Raw genomic sequence first — 26103 nt, 5'->3', positions numbered from 1 at the left:
GCAGAGGCCATGGAGGGTGTTGCTTATTGGCTTGCTCCCCATACCATGTTCAGCCTTTTTTTCTGGTAGAAGCAAGGACCACCAGCCCAGGGGATAGCACCACTCAAAATGGGCTGAGCCTATTCTAGTAACTATGCAACCCCAATAAGCCCGTGTAAAGAACATACAACGCAATTATTATATTTATAAGCTGTACACTTAAGTTAGGCAGATCTACCTCCACACTAATCTGTCACCAGCTATGAGGTCCCTTGTAACTTGCGGCTTTTCCGGGCCATGTGATTCTGTCCCATCTTCCTTCCACCTTTTCTTCCTTAGTCCTTTCCCGTCCCTTTTTCCACTCTGTAAGACCTCCAGCCCCACCTTTCCCTTCTACTGCCCAATCACAGGTTCTAGCCTGTATTTGATTAGTTAGGATGAGGTGAAGGTTCACCTGTGTAGGTGAGCCACTCCTCCTGGGGGCAGCCCCACTTGAGGAAGCAGAATTAAAATACAAACACCACCAGAGCAAACCACAAATTGAGCCTTCATCCATCAGCCACTAATTAAGAAAATGCCCTACAGCAGGATCTTAGGGAGGCATTTTCTCAATTGAGATTCCATCCTTTCAGTTAACTCTCACTTGTGTCAAGTTGACATAAAACCAGCCACACAATGAGCAGTAAATAAGCTCAAATTAGATTTCTATGCAGTGTTTTTATTATTGCTTTCTGCTCAATACCTGTATTTTCTCCCAACATTTTTTAAATGTTTTAGTGCTCATTCAACACTAAGCCAAACAAGGTGGTAAATAAGTGTGCTAGAGGCTTTGAAAAAATGCATTAAGGACCTGTATACCTTGCTAGAAAAAGTTTCACTTGAATATTCACTCTTACTATACAATAACCAAGACCACAGAATTGACTAAAAATCAGGTCTATTTTATTCACATTTCTGGAGGCGTGAAAGACCAAGATTGTGTAGACTCATCTGCCCAGGTTCTGTTGGGCTATACTACTTTATGCATGAAGGGAAAGTGGGGACAAGAAAGTTCGAAGCTGAACTTGCTTAATAATCAGTTCCAGTAGCAGGTTAAGTGAGAAGGGGAGTTCCTACAGATGGTATCAGTTATTTATTAGCACCCCATATCCCTTCTTGGGGCCCGGATGCCTTCCACTAGACCCCGACCTCTGAATGCTTTGCCTGAAGAAGTAAGCCTCAGTATGGGCTTGGGGGGTGAGAAGACAAACCACATTCAGATGGTAGCGTTCTACACCTGACTACTCACTGCCCCTTATACATACATACATACATACATACATACACACACACAAGGACAGTAATCCCATCCCATCTCAGTAGTTAGTCCTTCCAACTCTGAGCCAGAAAGTCAAACAAGTTCTCCACTCGCAAGATAGAACAGTGGGCAAGTCAAAGGGAAAATAGCCCCAAATCAACAAGGAAACCATTTTCAAAGCTCCCAAAGCACCGGGATAAGACCCATCTGCTCTCGGTGCTATTGTTGGTGTTACCCGCAGCTTTCTCAGGTGTTGGATGCTGCTGGTAGCCCTACTTTTTCAGAGGGTCTAGATAGTACTGATTCCTCTTCCATAGGTCTAGTAGGTGCTGTCCTCACACAACACAGGCTCTCCTTAGAGTCCTGTCCTGCCTGGGCTCTCAAGTGGCTTTTCATTTGAAATTTAGGTGATTGCAGTCATCATTGTGCTTATGTTGTCTACACACCTGCAGAGCTTGCACAGGAGACAGCACCAAGGATTTGGCCTATGCTCTTGAGAGTTGTGGCCTGAACTGCTCTTGGGTACTTTAGGCCCCTGCTGGAGTCCTGCTGCTGTGATTGCATAGCTCTCAGGACTCTCACGTGAAGTTTAGATGGAAAAAGAGTGGCAGCCAGCTTTGTGTCACTGTGACAAAATACTTGAGATAATGAAAGATGTTTTTTTGTTGTTGTTGTTAACTGTTTGAAAGTTTCAGTCCATGGTCACCAGGCCTTGTTGCTTCTGTAAGACAGAATATTATGACAGGGAGGGATGATGTGGGGCAAAGGGACTTAACTAAAGACAAGGTGTGAGGCAGGAGGGGAAGGTAAGGTAAGAGGTCCCTGGACAGGGTTGGGGACCATTTTATATTTAGACTACAGCACCCACTGTCCTAATGATTAGTATTCAGCTTCCTGCTTTTGTGGAGCTAATAAGTTTAGCTCAACTATACTTGTAGATGCTTCATGTACCTAAGCTGAAAAATTTCTGAACTTTGAATTCTCTATTTTCTTTTTGACATTTCTTGCCAGCGTTAACAGTATGATTAGAAAGCCCCTTTTGTATTTGGTTTAGAAATTAATTTGGCATTGTGGTGATGGACACAGTACATTCAGGTTCTTTGCAATGAATATAGTAAGGGTGGGATTAAATAAAAGAGTAGGGGCTGGCAAGATGGCTCATTTAGTAAAGTGATTACTGTGTTGGTATTTAAGTAAGTCCTCAGCAGCCACATAAAAAGCTCGTGCTTGCAATCCCAGCTTTGGGAAGGCAGAGCTAGGCAGATCCTTGGAGCTTGCTGGCCTAGCATAACAGCCCCAGGCCCCAGTGAGAGACAAAAACAAGGTGGATGCTTCCTGAGTAACCCCATTGTCATTTAGCCTTAAAAATGAACACACACACATACATGACATCATTGATATTTAGCTTTAAAAATGAATGCACATACACCCAACAATCTGTAGATTATATTGATGCAGCTTTTCTTGTATACTTTTATTTAAAATGTTAATTTCTTTGCCAAACTTGGTGGTACACCCTTTAATCCCGGCACTTGGGAAGCAGAGGCAGGCAAATCTCTTGAGTTTGAGGCTTACCTACACTACAGAACAGATAGGACTACACAGGGAAATCCTGTCTTGAAAAACAAAACAAAGTTAATTGCTTTGACATCTCTAAATGCAGGTCTTTTCTAAGTAAAAATTGACCTAAATCTAAATTCATTGAATAACTGATTTGATTGAAAGTTGCTCCAGATTTGTTTTTCCTGGCTAAGTTTGTAGAATTTTTTTCTCAAGGGAAGCAGTCCAAGAGATCGAATGCTGAAAAGTCAAGGTATTCGTCTCCTGTGCACTGGGAAATCCATACCAATTATTTGTTACTTTTATCTCTTTAGTCGTCGTCATACTTTTAGAACTCATAAACAGACTATCCAAAGAATTGCCGAGCATTGATAATTTAAGAAATGTTTCTATGTCAGGGTTTCTCTGTATAGCCCTGGCTGTCCTGGAACTCACTTTGTAGACCAGGCTGGCCTCGAACTCAGAAATCCTCCTGCATCTGTCTGGGATTAAAGGCATGTGCCACCACGCCTGGCGGCTTTTTATTTTTTAATTCTAGGTTTTGTTTGGAGATTGGGTGTTACATAGAGGCTTGACTTCTAACTTGGCTATAGTCAAGGATGACCTTGAACCTCTTGATTTCCTACCATCACCTACCAAGCCCATTTAAATCCAGAGGCTAGGAAAGAGATCAGCCATTATAAGTCATTCTGAGAGTTTCTGAGATGCCTCAGTGGGTAAAGGTGTCTGCTGCCACAACTTACAGCTGAGTTTGATCTCTGAGATCTACATGGTAGAAGCAGAAAACAGGCTCCTGCAAGTTGTCCTCTCACTCCACATGGGTGTTGTGGCATGTGTGGATTTACATGCATAAACACAAATAAAATGTAATAAAGCATTTTAAATGACTTTAGGAGGCCAGGGTAACTGATACCAAATTTTAATACAGTTGCTGTGAGAAAGGATTGTTGACCTATGTCCAAAATAATATTCAGTTCATTTACAACCAGATTCTGTAATAGTTTGATATTATTAATTTACTTTTTGGAATGGGAAAACTATACAAGCAAGCAAAAAGGCCAAGACAAACTCTTAAGAGGAGTTAGTTGGGAGAGACTATTTTAGAGTAAAGTAAAGCTCTCATGACAGTTGTCTTAGTTAGGGTTTTACTGCTGTGAAGAGACACTATAATCAAGGAAACTCTTGTAAGGACAACATTTAATTGGGGTTGATTTACAGGGTCAGAGGTTCAATCCATTATCATCAAGGCTGGAGCTTGGCAGCATCCAAGCAGGCATGGTACAAGCAGAGCTGAGAGTTCTACATCTTCATCTGAAGACTGCTAGCAGAATACTGGCTTCCAGGCAGCTAGGATGAGGGTCTTAAAGTCCACACCCACAGTGACACCTATTCCAACAAGGCCGCACCTACTAAGACAGGGCCATACCTTCTAACAGTGCTGCTCATATGGCCTGAGCATATAAACTGTGTACCTTGGATTCAAAGATAAGGAAGTCAAGTCATGCTTGTGTGCTTCAACTATGAGGAAGTAGTGTTGCAGATAGCCCGAGAAAGTGCTTTATAGGAAATAGTGCTGAACAAGTTGGTTTTCATAAGGACAGAAAAGGAAGTTGGTTACCATATACACCAAGTACCCAGAGATTTAGGACATGAATATGAACGGGTGTGTTATACTTCTGAAGAAAATATAAGAAACCGTCTTAAGTGATCTCAGTCTGGTGAAAAAATTTATACAAAAAAGATAATTATAAAAAAGTTTGTTCTTAGAGGTATGCGTTGGTAAAAATGATGAAAGCTTCAGATTGCATGGTTTCCAGTTAATCTGGTCATGTGGCAAAAAGCAAATATCACCTCATCTTGCTACATTTTACTTTCTCTAGAGTTTAGTGTTAGCTGGTAGATCTGGTTGGTTTTGTTTTAAACTAGATTTATGCATTTAAAATTTTTTAATGCGTACTTTGCCTGCATGTATGTCTGAGGGCAACTTGCATGCCTGGTGTGCACCCCTGGAACGGGAGTTCCAGATGGTTGTAAACCACCATATGGGTGCAGAGCCATCCATCTCTCTAGTCCCCACCTGGCTGTTTCGTATTTTAAGGCTTTCTGCATCTCTGCCTCGGCAATTGGGGTTTCAGATGTCCCAATGACTTGAAACCAGCTCATGCTGGGTGTTCTTGATTTTCTTTATTTTCTCTTTATTGCCAATCTGTGTAGGCTGTTTCTAGAGGTTCAAGACTTTGCCACTGTGATTTATTGTATGAATACTTCATATTTTGCTTTATATCTCATCACACCTAGTTATTAGTGTAGAAGCCCCTCTTAAAACTTGGAATGTGGAAATGGTGCAGTAGGAATGGTAAGCAGTAGGAATATTTTTATTGGCACGTGTATTCCATTTTCAGTTGTGTTCATCACGGCGTAATTTTACAGACCCAGTCATTCATACTCCTCTGCCCCTACCATAGCCTCTCCACTTCCTGCTGGTTGTTCTTTGTTATCTTGCTCTGAGACAAGTTCTTGCTACATACATACAGTTCAGACGAACCCGGAACTTGCTCTATGTCTCAGTTGTAGTCTTCCTGCCTCTGATCTCTGAGTGCCACTGTGCCCATCAGGGGGGGTGTTTTCATCAGGGTATCTAGTATCCAGACAGACTTTCCTGGGGCCCAGGTTGTCTCCTTTCTTGCTGTTGATGGAACACTGACAATGTCTCTTACCTTTCCCAAAACTTGTTACTGTGATTAATGGTTATTACTTTATGAGATTACCAGAGATGGTATGGGCCAGGGTAGCTGTTGGGTCAGCCTGTACTCAGGTTGGATAAAGCAGTGATAGATCCTCCCAGGCTGATGGCGACTAGGTTTCCCCCGGGATGACTTCTCATGTCACTCTTGAGACCATTCCCCATTGTCACTTCCGGTTCAACTCATTTTCTGTTTTCATGATCTTGTTAGATGTCGTAGGCACACTGCTTTGGCATCCCTAAGGAAGACCTTCTTCCATTGCAGGAGAACAGTTAACTGATGACCTGAGCTTATCAGAAGCTCCACAGTCCTTATCTTTTGGCTGAGTACTGAACATTTCTTGGGAAACATGGTGTAGTGGCTATTCCTGGTTGTCAACTTGACTATATTTGGAATGAACTACAATCCAGAATTTGAAGGCTCACCAGTGACCCTATTCTGGAGGCTGGGAGATAGAAGTTTCTGATCTGGATCTTGGTATGGAGATCTTGAGCCATAGTGGCCATGGATTTCAGAAGATTAAGACAGGGGATCTCCGAGTTCAAGGTCATCGCCCGCTTGCCTTGTGGGACTGAGTAGCTGCTAGATTCTTGGACTTCCATTCACAGCTACTACTGAACCATTGTTGGGAGTTGAACTGCAGACTAAGTCATCAATAAATTCCTTTACTATATACAGACTATCCATAAGTTCTGTGACTCTAGAGAACCCTGCCTAATACACATGGCATAGGTAGCTAGTGTGCCTGTTTAACCCAGGGCAGGACTCCTCTAGTGTGAAGCCCCTTACTGCATTGAGCACAGTCCTGTTTGCTCTGTGGGGAGGTCTGAGGCTTCCTCTGCTTGATGCTGCTGCATCATGTCAACAACCTTGGCTTCACAGGTGTCAGATTTCCAACATGGCTTTCCATGCCAGTCTTTCTCTTCCTCTTAATGTTACAGTAAATCTCGTCTAATCTTTTCTTACTGTCTCTCAGAGGACCCAGTTGATGCATCCTTCTCTAGTTATTTACCTCATTTCCTCTGATTGAAATGAAGATTAAAAAAAAATTGCATTTAGTATATTTGTGTTTGGGGGAGGCAACTTGTGGGAGTTGCGTCTTTCCTTCTATCATGTGGGTCCCAGGAATCAAGCTCACGAGCTCAGGGCATCAGACTTGGTGGCAAGTGCCTTAACATGCTGAGCTATCTCCTCCAACCATTCTTTCCCAACTTGTCTGTTTTGGTTCTCCCCATTATTTCATAGTGATTGTCTCTGTCCATCTGGGAGCCCTGCTTCCTCTCTAGTGACCACTGGGAGAAAATGGCAACGACTAGTCAGTTGTTTTCACACCGCTGACGTTTAAGTCCTTCACTTAGCATTTTTCAGAGGAGAGATAATAGAGACAGTATTGTCTGAGATGAGATCAGTCAGTAGTCACTCTAGTAAGGGATAAATGAAGTTAGAAGTTATAAGATCAGATAGTTTTTTAAGGGGGAGGTAGTTATTAAAAGAGTATTGGCTGGGCATGATGGTGCATGCCTTTAATACCAGCACTTGGGAGGCAGAGGCAAGAAGATAAACTGAGTTTGAGGCCCACCTGGTCTGCATAGCAAGTCCCAGGCCAGCCAGGGCAACAGTAAGATGCTGTTTTAGTAGTTAATTGATAGACTAACATTTTTGTCCTTTACTCAGAATGGGCACTGTTGAAAGATTTTTGAGCAAAAATGTGACTCTGTGCATATGTGCGTGTGTGAGAATTTGTGTATGTGTGTATGGCACCCAGTAGAATTGGTTATTTATTTGGTAGTGTAAAGAAAGTGGAGATGATTTCACCCTCCCTCCACTTTATTCCCCAGAGACAGGGTCTCTGGGCCTGGACCTGAGCTTAGATCCAGCAAGCCTGCTACCGCTCCATGGCCAGCAGTGTTAGGTTCACAGGTACATGACCATACTTTGCTTTTTATGAGTTCTAGGGATTTGAACTCAGGTTCTTCAGCTTGTACAGCAAGTGCTCCAGCCTTCCTGTTTATTTTTTGTTTTGTTTTGTTTTGTTTTGAAATAAGTTCCCATCTGGCCTGGAGCTCAGGCTGTTCTCAGACTTGCAGTAATCCTTGTGTGTCAGTTTCCCTAGTGCTGATACTACAAACATGCACTGCTATACTCAGCTATAATTAAGTTTAAACCAAAATCATGGTGGTTGATGTGTGGAGAACAGAATGGAGGGCAAAACGGTCAGAAACGGAGACGAGTTGAGAGAGTAGTGCAGTCATATCATACAGTGATGCAAATCTGTCTGTGGCTGGTTTTGTCTTTTGGTAGCTTCATACATTCATGCAGTGAATTTTGCTCATTCTCTTACACATCCCTTCTACTTTGCTGTCATCCTCCTCTACTGTTAAATTATTCTTCCCAACAAGTCACCTCCCCCTTGTTTCTATGTCTTTCTGTGTGTATGACTCACTGAGTGAACCAGAGTTGTAACAAGACATCGATATCTACAACCAAGTAGTAGAATTAAAATTAATGCTTAGTATTGACCATAGAGAAGAATAAAGTCTTGTGGTTGGAAACCTAAGTGGAAGGCAATTTGTTGTGTTTACTCTTTTTAGTGTGTGTGTGTCACTCACACACACATGAGTACTTACAAAGTTTGTTAGATTGTCTGGAGTTAGAGTTACAGTTTGGAGCCACCTGCTACGGGTGCTGCAAGTGCTCTTAACTGGTGTTCTTTCTCTATAACCCTTAATTACACTTAATAAAGGAGTATCTAAATCATGCTGTCTGTGGAACTGATAAAATTAATAGCCTAGCTTGTGTGTGTGTGTGTGTATGTGTGTGTGTGTGTGGTGTAAGCAGCAGTTTGTGTGTGTGTGTTTAAAAAATAACAAAAAACAAATGTGGTTTGCATATTTCTGTAATCCTAGCACTTAAGAAGCACAACAGGGAAACTGGAGATCAGATATTCAGAGTCATACTCAGCTGCATAGTAAATTCAAATCCCCTGTCTTGATCAGTGTATCAGTTGCTGTATTAGTTCTCTAGAGTCACCAACCATATGGAATCTCTATATTGAAGGAGTTTATTATGATGACTTACAGTCTGTAATCCAACTCCCCAACAATGGTCAACTGTGAATTGGAAGTCCAAGAACCTAGTCATTGCTCAGTCCCACAAGGCTAGTTGTTTCAGCTGATCTTCTGTAGAAGTAGATTCCAACAGATGTGCATAAAGGTTTAGTTAGCTGTCAATGTGACCATTTTTCAGGGAGACTTTGTTCTTAACAAATATTCTAAGTTTCTGGACTTGATGTTATGAACCTAATGGACAAAGTTTATTTTTGTAAAAATTCCTTGTAAGGATGGTAAGATCATACACACATGACTATGTTATGTGCATATATGTGTGTATGCACATTGCTAAGTTGTATGTAGTTAACCATATCTTAAGAATGCTATCATTTATTGCTTTTAAAATATGTTTTTTCCTACTTAGGCCGAATACACCAAGCAATGGTAACATCTTTAAATGAAGATAATGAAAGTGTAACTGTTGAGTGGATAGAAAATGGAGATACGAAAGGCAAAGAGGTACGGTTGCTAAGTAAACATCATTTCTAGTCAAGGTTCTGAATACAAATGAAACATAAAGCCATTAATTTTTTTAAAAATTTTTATTAGGTATTTTCCTCATTTACATTTGAAATGCTATCCCCAAAGTCCCCTATATCCTCCCCCCTACCCCCCTACCAACCCACTCCCACTTTTTGGCCCTGGCGTTCCCTGTACTGGGGCATATAAAGTTTGCAAGTCCAATAGGCCTCTCTTTCCAGAGATGGCCAACTAGGCCACCTTTTGATACATATGCAGCTAGAATCAAGAGCTCTGGGGTACTGGTTAGTTCATAATGTTGTTCTACCTATAGGGTTGCAGACCCCTTTAGTTCCTTGGGTACTTTCTCTAGCTCCTCCATTGGGGGCCCTGTGATCCATCTAATAGCTGACTGTAAGCATCCACTTATGTGTTTGCTAGGCCTTGGCGTAGTCTCACTAGAGACAGCTATATCAGGGTCCTATCAGCACAATCTTGCTAGTGTATGCAATGGTGTCAGCGTTTGGAGGCTGATTATGGGATGGATCCCTGGATATGGCAGTCTCTAGATGGTCCATCCTTTTGTCTCAGCTCCAAACTTTGTCTCTGTAACTCCTTCCATGGGTGTTTTGTTCCCAATTCTAAGAAGGGGCAAAGTGTCCACACTTTGGTCTTCATTCTTCTTGAGTTTCATGCGTTTAGCAAATTGTATCTTATATCTTGGGTATCCTAAGTTTTGGGCTAATATCCACTTATCAGTGAGTACATATCATGTGAGTTCTTTTGTGATTGGGTTACCTCACTCAGGATAATGCCCTCCAGGTCCAACCATTTGCCTAGGAATTTCATAAATTCATTCTTTTTAATAGCTGAGTAGTACTCCATTGTGTAATTGTACCACATTTTCTGTATCCATTCCTCTGTTGAGGGGCATCTGGGTTCTTTCCAGCTTCTGGCTATTATAAATAAGGCTGCTATGAACATAGTGGAGCATGTTTCTTTCTTACTAGTTGGAACATCTTCTGGATATATGCCCAGGAGAGGTATTGCGGGATCCTCTGGTAGTACCATGTCCAATTTTCTGAGAAACCGCCAGACTGATTTCCAGAGTGGTTGTACAAGCTTGCAATTCCACCAACAATGGAGGAGTGTTCCTCTTTCTCCACATCCTCAAAACCATTAATTTTATATGATGTAGATATTCTCTCCTTTAAGAGCTTTCAAATAGAAATTGGAGAGATGATCAATGGGTGAGACTAATGGAGAACCCTGGTTTAATTTCCAGCCCCAGCATGGTGGTTCACAGCCATCTGTAAATAGTCCCGGGGGATTCAACACTTTTCTGGTGTTTTAGGGCACCAAATATGCATGTGGTATGCAGACATTCACGCAGGCAAAACACCTGTATATTAAAAACATTTTTTTTAAATGCATTGTAAAAATTAGCTCAAAGGAAATGTCTGCTCTCTATACATCATCTGTCCGTTAGCTCAGGGCACAGAACTTGAAAGTTGCTATATATAAGTAACAATTGTGTAGTTTTGAAGGTCATGGTTTACTAACAGTTCTTAGAATGAAGTATAGAATCTCTGTGGACTATTGTTCTGAACAGTCTCCTTTACCAAGTGTGTAGAACTGTAGGTGAGGTCATTTGCTCTATAACGTCCATGTGTTTGTTTACACAGATTGACTTGGAAAGCATCTTTTCACTTAACCCTGACCTTGTACCTGATGAAGACATTGAGCCCAGTCCAGAAATACCTCCACCCTCGTCATCCTCAAAAGTTAACAAAATTGTAAAGGTTAGTTAGGGGCAAGTGCACATGTGTGTGTGCTGATTGAGGCTGGTAGGTGATGAAGAATATGTATAGTATGTCTAAGTATTGATTGGTTCATTTTTTAAAAGTTTTTTCCACCATTTGTATCAGTGCAGGTCATATGTACCTTCATAAGTCACGTTGTCCAGTTCACAATTCAGAACATTCTTTAGATCAGATCATAAAATATCTTGATCATAAAATAATTAGAATTTTTTTGGCATTGATAGCTTCTCTGGAGAGATGAGTAAAAGCTATTTTCTTGTCAGTGTTGAATGAAAACGTACAAGATAGCTTTTTATTAAGAATAATAAATATTCTGGCTTCCCCGGGAGTGGTGGCGCACACCTTTAATCCCAGCACTTGGGAGGCAGAGGCAGGCGAATTTATGAGTTCGAGGCCAGCCTGATCTACAGAGTGAGTTTCAGGACAGCCAGGGCTACACAGAGAAACCCTGTCTCGAAAAAAAACAAAAATAAAACAAAAAACATTCTGGTTTCTAATTTTAAAATGATGAGAAATGGTAAGCGTAGTTTGCCTACCTGTGTGTTGTTGAGGAGAAACTTTAGAGTAATGCTGCGTCCTCCGTAGCAGCTGTAGCTCTGCAGAGTAAAGATCCATTAAAGGCAGCTCTGCTTCCTTCTCTTGAAACTCTGACCTGTTAGTAGACTGCATGAAAATAAAACCAGAGAGTCCTGCCAAGTTGTTGAACCTGGACTTCTTAACGTTTGATTAAATGGCATCTACTGATTCTGCCTTGTGCAGGTACTGTGTTGGAACACACAGATGAGTTTGACGTGGCTTGCAATGTATAGGAAATCCATATTTTACAAGGAAAACATGCATAAACATGCAAATGTATTATAGAGACTTAACCATCTATTCTGTTTTGAAATTACATATGTGAGTGTAAATCAACGTTTCTGTTTGTATAACAAACAAAGTGAGAGTTACTGCGAAAGGTCCTTAATATGCATGGAATGTTTCCATATACAGCTTCAGAGCCTTAATGTCTTGGCATAGTTTTATCTGCCACTTCCCAGTCCATGTTAAATTCAAGCCCAATAATTCTCCCTTGCCTTGGCCTCCTACCACTGCGCTCTCATATACCTCCAGGCCTTAGGGTGTGGTTAATCTTTGCTTTCCTTTCAAATTACTTGCTGAAGTTTAAAAATTTTGGTTTCTGGGCTCCACTTTGGGAGATAATAACACTCTCCAAATAATACCTAATCTAATTTGAATGTGTGATTGAATATAACTAAATTATTTGCTGTGTGTTTGTTTTTTAAGTAAATTCACTCTTAGTATCTATATAAATTGGAAATGAGTTGGTTGCCTTAATCTCTGCAGTAGTCAAGTCTTTGAAACCTGTAATGAATTCTTTTTAGGATAACTGGCCATGTTTGTTTCATAGTAATTTGACACTTGATCTGAATAAAGGAATCAATACTGATTACCTCCTTAGATCCAAAGATGTCGTTTACCACCAGTCCCTCAATCCGAGATCAAAGGTGCTCCAGAATCCATGGTTTTAATTTTTATTTATTATTTTGTGTGAAAACAGGTGTGTGCATGCCCTGACATTCAGGTGGCACTCAGAGGACCACTGTCAGTCGTTAGTTCTCACCTCCTACCTTGTATGCTCTGGACTCTCTGTCTTGCTGTAGGAGTGTTGGGATTGCAGGAACACACCACCACATTTGACTATTTTTTGTGGGGATAGGATTGACTTGTGCAGAAAGTGACTTTACCTGCTGAGCCATCTTGCCAGCCTCCAAATGCAATTTTTTTTTCTTTTTGAGAATAAACATTAGATCACAGAAAAGAAATCCCACATATGTGATGAATTTCAGTCAGAATGAAGCTGCGTCAGAAATATTACACAAAATGATCTTGAGGGAAGTTGGAGGTCCCCGAGTAAGAGCACTTACACTGCTGTCATTGGATTTCAGTTCATGTAACTAAGTAGAAAAAGCTGCTGTGTGCTGTGACCCTTGTAACTGCAGCTCCATGGGAGGCAGATGGAAGGATTGCTGGGGCTTGCTGGCTGTCAGCCTAGTTCCAGGTTCAAGTGAGAAACCCTGACTCCAGGAGTAAGGTAGAACATGACGTCAGATGCCAGATACCCTTCTCGGTTACACACACACACACACACACACACACAGAGTCTTCAGGCTCTGTGTATTCAAGGTATATATGGAACATAAATGAATGTGCATTTAAAGTTGAATCCTATCACCAAAGTACCTGACTTGACACACATGTGAGCACATACACAAACACTCTAAGATGCGAACAAGTGCAGAGCATTTCTGGTCCAGTGCTTTTCAGATAAGAGATCCCCCAACCTGTACATAGATTTGACAAGAGAGAATATGGCATAGTTACTTAGCCTCACTTCAGAGTCTCTTCTGAAATGGCAGTCGCAATAAAAATGGTTTCTGACATCTGCTCTGATTGTAGAGGATCAAACCTGAGCATCAGAGGACCTTCCAGTGTGCTTCAATGATTATCTCTATAGCCTGAGGAGCAAGACTACAAAGTTTCCTTCCTCCACCTCTTCTCTTTCTCCCTACCCTCTGTGGGGTATGGGTGTGGGTGTGTTCATTTCTGAGTAATGATGAAAAATTGTATCACGGAACTCTTTAAACGGGATTTCTACATTTGACCTGAGCTTGGGATTAAGAAAATAATGATTCTGTAGAGTTGTGTGAAACTGAGATGAATAAGGTCTTTAGAGCAAAATCTTTCTCATATTCCTTAATGTATGAGGAATTTGGATATATAAATCTCCTAAAAGACACTGGCTATTGATGAATTAGCATTTTTTATTATTTATAGTTTTTTTTTCCATTTGGTTTTATGCTACTATTGTCTATTTGCTTTCATTTAATTAAAAGTAGCTGAGGTGATGAGACTTGATTGATGATTCCGAGGTGAGGAATGGAGGGGGTAAAAGATGAGTAAATACTGTTTTTTTCTGTAGAACCGGCGGACTGTGGCAGCTATTAAGAATGACCCTCCCCCAAGAGATAATAGAGGTAAAGTAAAACTTTATCCCTTAAGCTGTCATCCTGACTTTTTAGCATGGCTTTGATAAGGTACATCGGAAGTCTTTATTACCCTTGGCATTTGTACATGGCTAATTTTAACATTGGTGTTCCTGATTTCCTAATAGCTCAGTAGTATTAATAATCTTTCTCTAGTTTAAGAAATATGAACTACTCACGGTGAGGCATGCCTATAATTTGAGTACTCAGGAGACCGAGGCAGGAAGATCCCTACAAGTTAGAAACTAATCTAGTCTATATAGGGGATTCTAGGTTAATAGGGCTACAAAGCAAGACTCAATAAAACAAATCAAAAACAATTTAAATATGTGGTGACTAGAGACTCAGCAAAATATGTACTGTTTATTCAATTTACTCAATTTTGAAAACTCGAGCAGGGCATTAAAGAATGAGGAGGGATTCAGGTGGTGATGGTGTCACAGGTGGATTTCATTATCACTGGCTTGAACATCGTTTCTGACTAAGACTTTGAGAAAGTTTAATGGTTAGCTTTGGAGTTGGCAAAAGAAAGTTTTTATTTTTATTTTATTTTATTTATTTATTTATTTATTTATTTATTTTTTTAGAGACACGGTTTCTCGACAGCCCTGGCTGTCCTGGAACTCACTTTGTAGACCAGGCTGGCCTCGAATTCAGAAATCTGCCTGCCTCTGCCTCCCAAGTGCTGGGATTAAAGGTGTGCGCTACCACGCCCGGCTAAAAGAAAGTTTAAATGAGCATAAATTATTGTTGACTTGGAGTTTCACAGCCAGGATACATAGACAAAACTAGCTTCTCTTACTGTTCATTAGTTCAGAACTACAGTACAGTTGTATCTCTCTGTATGCATGGATGGTAGTACAAGACGGGCCGGAAGCACCAGAGAAAGAAGTAGAGAGGAGAAAGCCCTTTCATCACTACCCTTCAGATCGTTTAAGAATTGATGTAACTTGGTAAATAAATATTCTGAGCCTGGGTGCGTTTGAGACGGGTTCTCTTTAGTCCAGGTTTGTCTTGAACTTGATGGACATCGGAGAATGATCCTGAGTTCCTGGTCTTTGTGACTCTGGAAAGTACTGCTATTCAATGTGCAGCACCTCACCGAGCTTTCTGTTTATATTTAAGTCCCTTTTGCATTGTTCTGGCATCTACAGTGGGGAGATACTCTACTGAGGATTTGTATATTGGGGAGAAAAGAATGGGCTGTAAGAAAGATCGGAAGGACTTTTACACTTGATTTCTGTGTATCTGAATTGTGTATTTATTTTAAAGATGAGAATGCTTTTATATTGCACGTATATTCTAGGGAATGTTTACATTCCGGAATTTTAAGATGGGTTTTAGGTATTTAGTTTTGTAGCTAAAATCATACCAGTTTTTGTTTGCATTTTAAGACTAGTATTTGTAACTTATGAAATCTATGCTGACCACAAACTCAGATCTGCCTGCCTCTTTTCTTGATGGAAATATTACTTTAAAAATATCTTTTAGTTGTGTCAATTTATTGAGTTGATTGACTACTTTTGGTAGCTTTAAGACCATTTGTAGAAAGGTTGGCAGTTTGCTAAATGTAATTTATTTAAATGATTGACTGATTGATTGATTTTATTGTGTTTTTTCATTTGAGATAGGGCTTTTCTGTTTCACTTTGTAGATCTGGCTGTCCTCGAACTCAACAAGATCCACCTGCCTCAGCCTCACGAGTGCTGGGTTTAAAGGTGTGTGCCACCACCTCCTAGCACTTATTGCATTTTTCAGGCAGGGTCTCATTATTACCTGTACTGGTCTCAACCATGTATTGATTGTCCTGCCTCAGCCTACCAAGTGCTGGGTATAGGTATGAGCCATTGTGGCTGGCATGAGGGTACAGTTTGTATATCAGATTTGATATGAGGATGTCTTTTTCTTTTACCATGATTAGCTTTTAACTTCCTGAATTAACTTTGTTTTCTAGTGGTTGGTTCAGCGCGCGCACGGCCTAGTCAACTTCCTGAGCAGTCATCTTCTGCACAACAGAATGGTAGCGTTTCAGATATATCTCCAGTTCAAGCTGCAAAAAAGGAGTTTGGCCCTCCTTGTATGTAAATACTGTATCAAGGACTCAGTCATTTTAGGCATACATGTAGTCTCTCTTGGTCAGCCTTACAAGTTCCTATGTAGTAAGCAATCCAATACAAACTTGGATAAAGATTGCATTTTGCCAACAAATTTTAATTTGTGTTTAGTACTTTAGTCAGTTAATTGGAGATATATAACATTTTATGTGAGGTTATAACAGTTGTTTTGAACTTAAAATTCTGGCTAGGTTTTTTTATTTTTATTTTTTTGTTTTTGTTTTGTTTTTTGATTTTAGAAGAAAATTATTCTTCTTGATCATTTCAATTTGAAGGTCTGTGATCCTAAACCAAGAGATGACATGTATCAGTGTGTTCCAGTCATTTCTCTTGACTCATCTGTATAATGTCCTGTTCTTGCTTTTGTTAAAGCAGCTTATAAGTAAAATTCACCTAGGTGTTTGCCATGCTTCATCATTGTGAACTCTGTGTGTGTGTGCTGAAATTGCTCATAAAATATCTATATGTTGAGTGTAATTATATAAATAGAAAACTGTGCTTCAGCTCATCTTTTTCCTTTTAGCACGTAGAAAATCCAATTGTGTGAAAGAAGTAGAAAAATTGCAAGAAAAACGAGAAAAAAGGAGATTGCAACAGCAAGAACTTAGAGAAAAAAGAGCCCAGGTTTGTAATGTGACTTCATAATTTTATTTATTTGTTTGTTTGTTTGTTTGTTTATTGGAGAAAAGATTAGGGTATATCAGTGAAAGTAGTTGATTTTAAAATAAGTTTAAGGAATTCCTTAAGTTGATATATAAGAATAATGTAAAGTTTTTAAATAAATTACTGCTACAGATTTTTCATTGCATTCACTTACTGTTATAGTTTAGTATTACGTGTTAGCCCTAAAATTGGTTATCTTCTTGAAAGTAAGCATTTGTGTGTAGAATCATAAATTATGTTATAATATTGAAAACTTGTAGGCTTTTATTTAGAAAGATCTGCATGAAAATAGAAAGCTTTGGAAAACTACCCACAATAGATATAAATTTAAAATTGGACGTGTCTTGGTTCAACTAGATATGGTGAAATTGGACAAACGATTTTGTATTTTGATTCATTGTAGATACAGCGAATGGGTCTCTATTGTGTTGTTCTTTCATTCTCTTCAGTTGTCAGCAAATATTTAGTAGCTAGAAAATCTTTACATATTAAAAATTATCATATCTGTATCATGTTTATTATTTGTTTTGTTTCTATTTAGTCATAGAATGTTTCCTGTATAATGTAAAGTATCAAGCTGTTTTTTAATAGTATTTTCAAGTACCCTTAATTGTGTTGAGCACAGTTCCTGTGTTTTATTGTAGAATTATAAACCTGACATAGTATTCAACTGAATAAGTCGGTTTACACCTTAAAGTTACCTAAGACTGTCTACTGAAGTAAATACTAGAGAGCTAGGCGTGATAGTGCAGCGAGTGCATTCCCAGCACTTGAATTGGTAAGGGAGGGGGATTTGAAGTTCAAGGCCTCTTCACAGCTCCATAGTGAGTGTGAAACCAGCTTAGGTTTACCTGAGACCTGATTCCAGAAGACTAATAAGTCTATTGATGCTTAGCGTCGAGGAAGTGCCACCTGCCGTTTCTTGGGGGAACTTCATAATACTTAAGCACCCCAGCGAGCTCTTAATTCCTTCTTCACATCCTGCCGCTTACCTGGCGGTTGCTGTCCTTTTATAGAGATGAGCTATTGACAGTTTAAAAATCTTCAGTGTACTCAGAGTGTGAGTAGAAAAACATGACTTGAGGATTAGTGATTTATTCATTGCAGGAAGGCATGACTGTGGCTTTTTGTAATTTAAATGAAACCAGTGTTGAATTTAAAATAAATTGCAGTTCAGAATTCAGAACTGAATTTCAGAATTGAAATTCAGAATTCAATTCCTTGATTTTTTTTTTCAATGTTTAAAATGTTATCTTGGTTTTGAGCCACTTAGCAAGCACCTGGGAGGGAGAGGCAGGAGGACAGAAGTTCCAGGTCAGCCTGGACTACATGAAACCCTGACTCAAAACAAAAAAGCAAACAAATTATGTTTGCTTGTACAATAAACAAATTATCAGTGACATTGTCCATATTAAAATAGCAAACGATCTTTATGTTCTGTGTCATATTGACTTTTGTTGTTTTGTTACATCTTGTCTATCTTAGAGTTAACAGAGAGGGGAAATGAATTTAAACAAATCCATATTGTAATTTATTTTTAAGACTATTTATAATTAAAAACAGGACATTGATATTCAATTAAACATGCTTTCATCTGCAGACCAAATTTGTACAGAATCCTTTAATGTGTTGAGGATAGCAGTGGCTTAGGCAGAGAAAAAAAAATAGTAGCAGTGCTTGGAGAGTTGAGTAGTGATGGGTGAAGTCGTTCTGAGAGATGGGGCGTAGAATGTGCTTCCTTCCGCAGCTCAGCCTTTCTAGGGGTCTCTGCCAGTGTCTTAGAGTGCTCTTCCATTGTTGCATTTTCTGACATAGTTAAAGGAGATATATTACAGATGATTCTCTTAAACAGTTAAAGGGTAGTTTTAGTGAGGAAACGTTGGAGTTCACCACATAATTGTGTTATTTATGTGAAAGTCATTTTGAACACATTAATATGAATTTGGAAATTATGTCATAGTTTTAGTTTTACTTGGAGTTTGGTAAACAAATGGCATGTCTCATTTGCAATTTTCAAAATTATATGCAACACATACTGTCTAATTATAAGTTTCAAATTCTGTTTTCCATTAGGATGTTGATGCTACAAATCCAAATTACGAAATTATGTGTATGATCAGAGACTTCAGAGGGAGCTTGGATTACAGACCCCTAACAACAGCGGATCCTGTAAGGTCCTTTTGTATTATTACTCTGAAGGTGTCATACTATAAATAAAAACATTCATATTTACTAATTGTATAGTTTATTTACCTGTATGGTTTTGTATTTCCTCATGAGGTTCAGTTCCTGTATTTTCCGAAATCATGACTCATCTATTTTTTGTTCATCTTCATTAGTTTTAATATTAGAAGTGCTGTCTGCATCGCTGCTCCTTGTAGGCAAAGTCTCCTTGTTTTCTGTTTTCTGATGCCTGCACATCAGCTAGGGAGTCCCTAAGGAGACCTTCACACAGGATTTAAACTCAGTTCTAGGCTTGCTTAACTTTAGTTAAATCATTCTAATTTACTATTAAACTCATTTGTTATTTTTAAATACACATTATTCTGGCTTTAGCTCTTAAAGGGCTGTGATAGACCAGAATTGCAGTGCTGAAACTATTCTGTAGTTTCATTACCTGCTGCAGAATGGAGCTACTTTTCCAGGAGAGGTGATATTTCACCTATCGTATATAGAATGTTTGCTTACAAAAAACATTGTGTTAGGCAGAATGTTATAGGTCCAGATAGATTTCTTATTCATAAGTGTATATTATTCTATATTTTAGACCTTGTTACACTGCCAGATATTTCAGCTGTTGCACCTCCTGAGCTCATGGTTTTAGTTCAGGCAATTTGTCAAACCCTTTTTTTTTTTTAAGAAGATTTATTTATTTATTATATGTAAGTTCACGGTAGCTGTTTTCAGATACTCCAGAAGAGGGCATTCGATCTCATTGCAGGTGGTTGTGAGCCACCATGTGGTTGCTGGGATTTGAACTCAGGACCTTCGGAAGAGCAGTTGTTGCTCTTAACTGCTGAGCCATCTCTTCAGCCCATCAAACTCTTAAAATAGGACTGATGATAGGAAATTATTCCAAGAAATCATGTATTGAAAGTAATTTATATCTTTAAAATTTTAAAATAAGCTATGTCATTAATGGGGCTGGAGAAGTGGCTCATCTCCCAGTCTTAGGAGCACGTCGGCTGTGTGAAGGATGCAGTTTGGGTCCTCAAGGTGTCCAGCAGCACTGTGTCAGGCCCTACCCACTGTACCTGGAGCTCCAGGGGAATCCAGCATTCTTTTGTACATAGCTATAATATGTGCATATAATTAAAAATAAAATAGGTTTGTTTTTTTGTCATTCATAAAATTGTAGTTAATTTACTCAGTAATATGAGAATACTGTAGTTTTGCTTGTTTGTTTGTTTTGCTTTGTTTTTTCCTGTTCTTTGCTAACAACGTGACCTACAATAAACGTTTTGAAAATATGCCACTTTGTAGAATAGAAATGTTTACTTTTATTGTATCATCATGTCTTGAGATGAATGGATGGTACTTTCTTAATAAGAACTAGTGCTAAGAATAATACTGGGCTGGAGAGATGGCTCAGCAGTTAAGAGCACTGGCTGCTCTTCTAAAGGTCCTGAGTTCAAATCCCAGCAACCACATGGCGGCTCACAACCATTTGTAATAAGATCTTCTGATGTGTCTGAAAACAGCTACAGTGTACTTACATATAATAAGTAAATAAATAAATCTTTAAAAAAACAATAATCTAAGAATTTTATTTACAAGTAATAGTTTATCAAAAAGTTTTCTTAGTGTTAAATTCTAGTAATTAAAAATTGTGCAATGCTAACTTGTTTTTTAAAGCTTAACCACCATAATTGTTAAGTAATTTCTAAAAACCATAGCTTATTTTTCATTGCTTTTTATAGCACTTATAAGTCAGTGAAATAATGTTTTTGAATTCCTAGATTGATGAACATAGGATATGTGTTTGTGTAAGAAAACGACCACTCAATAAAAAAGGTATGTGGCTTTGTAGAGAACTCAATTTAGAAGTCGGGCATGATAACACATTTTTGTGATCCCAACACTGGGGAACCTCAGGGAGATGGACTGTGAATTCCAGGATAGCCTGGACGATGTTGTAAGACTTGATCTAAAAACACATGGAAGCTGGGCGTGGTGGCGCACACCTTTAATCCCAGCGCTCGGGAGGCAGAGGCAGGTGGATTTCTGAGTTTGAGGGCAGCCTGGTCTACAGAGTGAGTTCCAGGACAGCCAGGGCTACACAGAGAAACCCTGTCTCGAAAAAAAAAAGCCCACATGGTTTAGTAGGATTGCTGACTGCCAGTCCTTAGGATCCCTGAGAGCCAGTGGTGGAGGATGGGAACTGACTTGTAACAGATTTTTCTCTTATTTCCACATGCATACCACACCCTAGTGTGTGTGCATACGTTCGCACACAAAATTAAAATAGTTTTTTAGAAACCTCAAATCATTCTTTTTTTAAATTTGGTTCATTAGATCAACTGCTGTGAAAAATACTGAACATTGATTTTTGTTTATTCTTTTAGAAACTCAAATGAAAGATCTCGATGTAATCACAATCCCTAGTAAAGATGTTGTGATGGTCCACGAACCCAAACAGAAAGTAGACTTAACAAGGTACTTGGAAAATCAGACATTTCGGTTTGATTACGCCTTTGATGACTCAGCTCCTAATGAAATGGTTTACAGGTAAGTGAATTTGTTTTAAATTAAAATTATTTTCTTACAATTTTATTACTTCCTTGACAACTTAATGTTGTTCTTAGCACAGCCCTCCAGGAGTGTAACATGGTTTCTTATTCTGACATTAATTTAAGAAAATGTAAGAAACTCTTGCGTTTTAACATGTGATCTCTGTAATACTTCAAAAGATTAGTTTTTGTTTTGTTTCTTTCTGGGAGTGGAGGCACTGAGGAGGCGCTGCAGAAGGCTCTCTCGAGTTTGAGGCTGGCCTGGTCTACATAGCAAGCTCAGGAACACGTAGACTCCTGAAAGTTAGTGTTTATGCTAATTAGTAGTTAATTTGCACAGCTCATAGACACACATGGATGTGATATTTCCAGTAGGGGTTGAAGATTCCGTTTTGCATTGAGAACACTAGCCGTTCTTCCAGAAGACTTAGGCTGACTTCCCAGTCCCAATGTAGCTGACAGCCGCCTGGAACCGCAGTCTCAGGTTCTCTAAGATGCACTTCTGCTATCCCTGAGTGCTGCACTCCTATGACACAGAGATACCCGTTGGCAAAACACTTGTCTACATAAAATAAAAGGAAAGAAAATATTCTAGGAAGTACTATCATAAGTAATGGTATGTAGTGCACAGAAAACATAAATTTTTCCATTTAATCCTTGTACTAATAAATTTGAAACACTTATGTACTAATTACTAATTAGTCCAAATCTTTACCTAGTGTGTATTTACAAATAAAAGTTTAAAATCTTGTGCAAAACCTACTTAAATTTGCTTATTTTTTTTTTAATCATCTTTAACTTTGATGGTTGTTTTAGTGAATGGCATTTTTAGTTTACATTCAACTTATTGGAGTCAAACTTGCACATATGAAGTAGACATCCTAAATTTTTATGTTATGTTGATTTTTGATATAAATATTCTTATTTTTAATAGTTATAACAGATTTTTACAAAATCGCTATTATATTCCATGTAGAAACATCTTTGCATTTATTTGGATGCTATGGTTTAGTTCCTAACTTCATTATATAAAAATTCTCAGAAAACAAATTAGAGCTAGTAAGAATTGTAAGACTTGAAAATGTTAGCAGTGAAGTGCTGTTAGATGAGTGCCAGGGATCCTACACCAGTAGCCTGGGATAAAGTTAAAGGGCATTGGAATACTAACTAGGCAAAGTGTAATACTACACTTTGAAATATCTATCTAAAATGGGAATTATAATCAAAGCTGGTAATTGTTTTTTAGCTTTCTTCAAATCTTTCTTCCTTCCCTATTTTAAAGTATAAGTCTAGGTTTTGTAATAGTTTTTGAGTGCTGATATAGGTATTTTTGTAGAATAGATTTAATAAACATTTTGGGCTTCACCCTGTATTTATTTATACCTAACTTTACTAATACAGAACCCTTGTCCTCTGGTTTAACTGTGTGGACTGAAGACATCACACAGTTTTTGACCTGCGCATTCTTCCGATTTATTCATAGTTCATTAAACTAGAACTTTTGCCTGCCCTTCTCCTTCTCTACCTTTTTCAGGTTTGCTTTGAATATATGAAGCGTTGTTTGTTTTCTAGCTGATTCATGCTTTGCTCAATAAAGAAGCATTTCTTACCCTTTCACACTTTTCCATTTTAATTACATCAGTGAATCTTATCAATTTATGTTTTTATTTTTCTTCGAGACAGGGTTTCTCTGAGTAGCCCTGGCTATCCTGGAACTCACTCTGTAGACCAGGCTGACCACAGAGACCAGACTCAGAAATCCGCCTGCCTCTGCCTCCCGAGTGCTGGGATTAAAGGCATGTGCCACCACTGCCTAGCTTAATATATTTCTTAAAAGCTGTAATTTTTGCCATTTTAAATTTTTGCCAACTAAAAGCTCAGTGTTTTATAATTGATTTATATTCATTTTCCCACTCATAAATTAGTCTTCCATGTTCAGCATTTGAAGCAAATTTGGAAAGGTGAAAGGCTAGATGTTATAAGCTTATGAGGTAAAAAAAGCAACCACAAGAAAATATTATTTTGAGCTTTTGACATCTGTTATTCTATGAAACTATGGACTGTTTTCCAAGCTTGTTATGATACTCAGTTCAAGTGGTTGGACCAAGAACAAGCTCTGTTGCACTCCCTGAATCCAAAGATGGACCCAAGAAAGCTCATGGTGGGCTCTGCTGCCAGTGACAGACTACTGCTTTCTGGATCCCGGAGAAACCACAGCTGAGAAGCTGCTCAGCAGACACATGAGTTACAACTAAAACTGAAGTGCCTGTAGCCGGAAGAGGTCAACAGGGAGGGCCCAGTTCTCTATTACACCTGACACACATTATACATGAACGCCAAGAAGTTGAAAAAAATTGGGCTATAAAGTTTTGCCTCGCCCACCATCTTCACCTGGCTTCATGCCCACCAACTACCACCTTCTTAAGCATCTGGACAAATTATTGGAAGGAGACCACTTTCACAGCCAACAGATTGCAGAAAATACTGGCAGGCGTTTGTATAATCCCAAAGCAAGGGTTTATTTTAACACTGTAAGAATAGACAGAAAATGGCCCCAAAATATGTTTTCATGTTTCCTATTTTTCTTGGTAAATGTGTTTGGATTTAAAATTCATGGTCCAAAGCAAGTTTGTGTTGTTTGTTTGTTTTTACCAATCTAATATGTAAACTTCTGCTATATTTTGTTGCTTTTCTAAATATGTATTTAGACAATATGTGTTTTGGGTTGCTTGTCTAAATATGTATTTGTGACACCGTTTTTCCTTTTCCTTTTAAGGTTTACTGCTAGGCCACTAGTGGAAACAATATTTGAAAGGGGCATGGCTACATGCTTTGCTTATGGGCAGACTGGAAGTGGGAAAACTCATGTAAGTAGTTTGATAGAAGTTATATCCTGCTGTGATGCTATAGTCTCCCTCTTACAATTTAATTACACAGCCTAAAGTTATTGGTCATGTGTTTGTGAATGTAGAGGCCAGTCTACAACCTTAGGTGTTACCCTTCTGATGCCATCCAATTCGTTTTTTGAGACAAGTTTCTCATGGGCCTGGAACTACCAAGTAAGCTAGACTGGCTGTCCTGGAAGCCCTGGGCATCTGTTTGTCTCCACTTTCACAACTCTGGGATTATAATCATGTAGTTACATTATGCTTGGATTATTTTACATGGCTTCTGGGAGATAGAACCCGGGTTCCCATATCTGTGTGGCCAGTACTTCATGGTCTGAGTTATCACCCCAGCCCCAAGACCTAAATTCTTAGAATCTATCCCTGAATAGGTCTATTTTTTCATTTTCTTTCCAAATGTAGACTATGGGTGGTGACTTTTCAGGAAAGAACCAGGATTGTTCTAAGGGAATTTATGCATTAGCAGGTAAGTGTCCTTTGTGTACATAGCTTATGATATTCTTGAATATTATTCAGATCTGTTTGAATAAGGGTTTTTATTTTCATTTTTGTATACACAAATATATAATTTGTGTATTTGTATATATAAATAATTATATACACAACATATTAGATCAACTGTTCAATTTCAGATTATTTGAAAAGAAATGTGAGGTCATGGTCAGGCATGGTAGCACATGGTAGTACTGTAATCCTAGTACTTAGAGGTGAAGGCAAGATCATCCGGGTTCACAGCCGTCCTTGGCTGCATAGCAGATTTGAGTCCAGCCATGGCTATCTGAGATCCTGTTTCAAAAAAGACAAAGTCATAAAAGAAATGTAAGATTAAGCTCTTGGTGACAAAAAAAAAAATCTTAAATAAATATAATCTATTAGAGATTATTACTGTAAATTATGCAGTGGCTAATTGTTACTGGATCATACACACACACATACACACTCACAGCTCTTGAGATAGGTGCTCATGTGTTTCAAGCTGACCTCAATCTTCCTATGTAGCTTGAGGATTACCTTGAATTTCTCTCTCTTCCTTAACATCCGAATGCTGGGATGATAGTGGGGTGTATCAGTACGCCTGGGCGCTGCAGACTGATCCCTGGGTTTTGTGCATGCTAGCCAGACACTACCAACTGAGCTTCATCATGACCTCTTTCAAGGATAAATAGGAGCATCCTTCCATGGAATGTGAAAAAGAATAACTTCTTTTACAACTTTATTTTTCAAACTAATATTTTAATATTTTTATTGACACTATTAACCTAATATTAACTGATTCTTCTAAAAATAGAAAAGAAATTTATAAAATTGCTGTATCTTAACAAACTTCGTATGTGAAATTTTCAACAGCTCGCGATGTCTTTTTAATGCTGAAGAAGCCAAACTATAAGAAACTAGAACTTCAAGTATATGCAACATTTTTTGAAATTTATAGTGGAAAGGTATGTTTTGTTTTCTTTTGTGTATGGGAGTGGGTATATGAGTGCATGTATGTGGGTATGCATGTGTGTAGGCTACACATGTGTAGATGTAGAGGCCAGCAGTCAGCCTCAGGTGTTATGTCACGGGAGCTGTACTTGTTGTATTTTTGAGCTGTGGCCTGCAGCTGAACAGTTAGGATAGGCTAGATGGCCACTGTGCCTCAGGGTCTCCATGTGCCCAGTACTGTGGCTGATG

The 26103-nt window shown here is 38.8% G+C and overlaps 1 protein-coding gene across 4 annotated transcripts in view; it reads left to right on the top strand.

Moving 5' to 3' along the window:
* Kif2a (kinesin family member 2A) overlaps positions 1-26103 on the top strand; it is a 61879-nt gene that overhangs the window by 19611 nt on the left and 16165 nt on the right. For 2 of the 4 annotated variants that reach the window (XM_021180273.2, XM_029468318.1), the window contains exons 2-12: positions 9055-9149; positions 10835-10951; positions 13953-14007; positions 15971-16036; positions 16654-16754; positions 18867-18962; positions 20753-20807; positions 21359-21521; positions 24300-24390; positions 24832-24895; positions 25777-25868. In XM_021180273.2, coding sequence (XP_021035932.1) covers positions 9055-9149; positions 10835-10951; positions 13953-14007; positions 15971-16036; positions 16654-16754; positions 18867-18962; positions 20753-20807; positions 21359-21521; positions 24300-24390; positions 24832-24895; positions 25777-25868 — 995 coding nt within the window. Of the gene's footprint in view, positions 1-9054; positions 9150-10834; positions 10952-13952; positions 14008-15970; positions 16094-16653; positions 16755-18866; positions 18963-20752; positions 20808-21358; positions 21522-24299; positions 24391-24831; positions 24896-25776; positions 25869-26103 lie in introns of all 4 variants that reach the window. The other 2 variants (XM_021180272.2, XM_021180271.2) reach the window with 1 other exon arrangement.

This window comes from Mus caroli, chromosome 13 (genome assembly GCF_900094665.2).
Source record: "Mus caroli chromosome 13, CAROLI_EIJ_v1.1, whole genome shotgun sequence".
Classification (NCBI taxonomy): domain Eukaryota; kingdom Metazoa; phylum Chordata; class Mammalia; order Rodentia; family Muridae; genus Mus; species Mus caroli.
The sequence above is the reverse complement of the archived record's forward strand: the minus strand, read 5'-3'. Positions and strand labels throughout refer to the sequence as shown.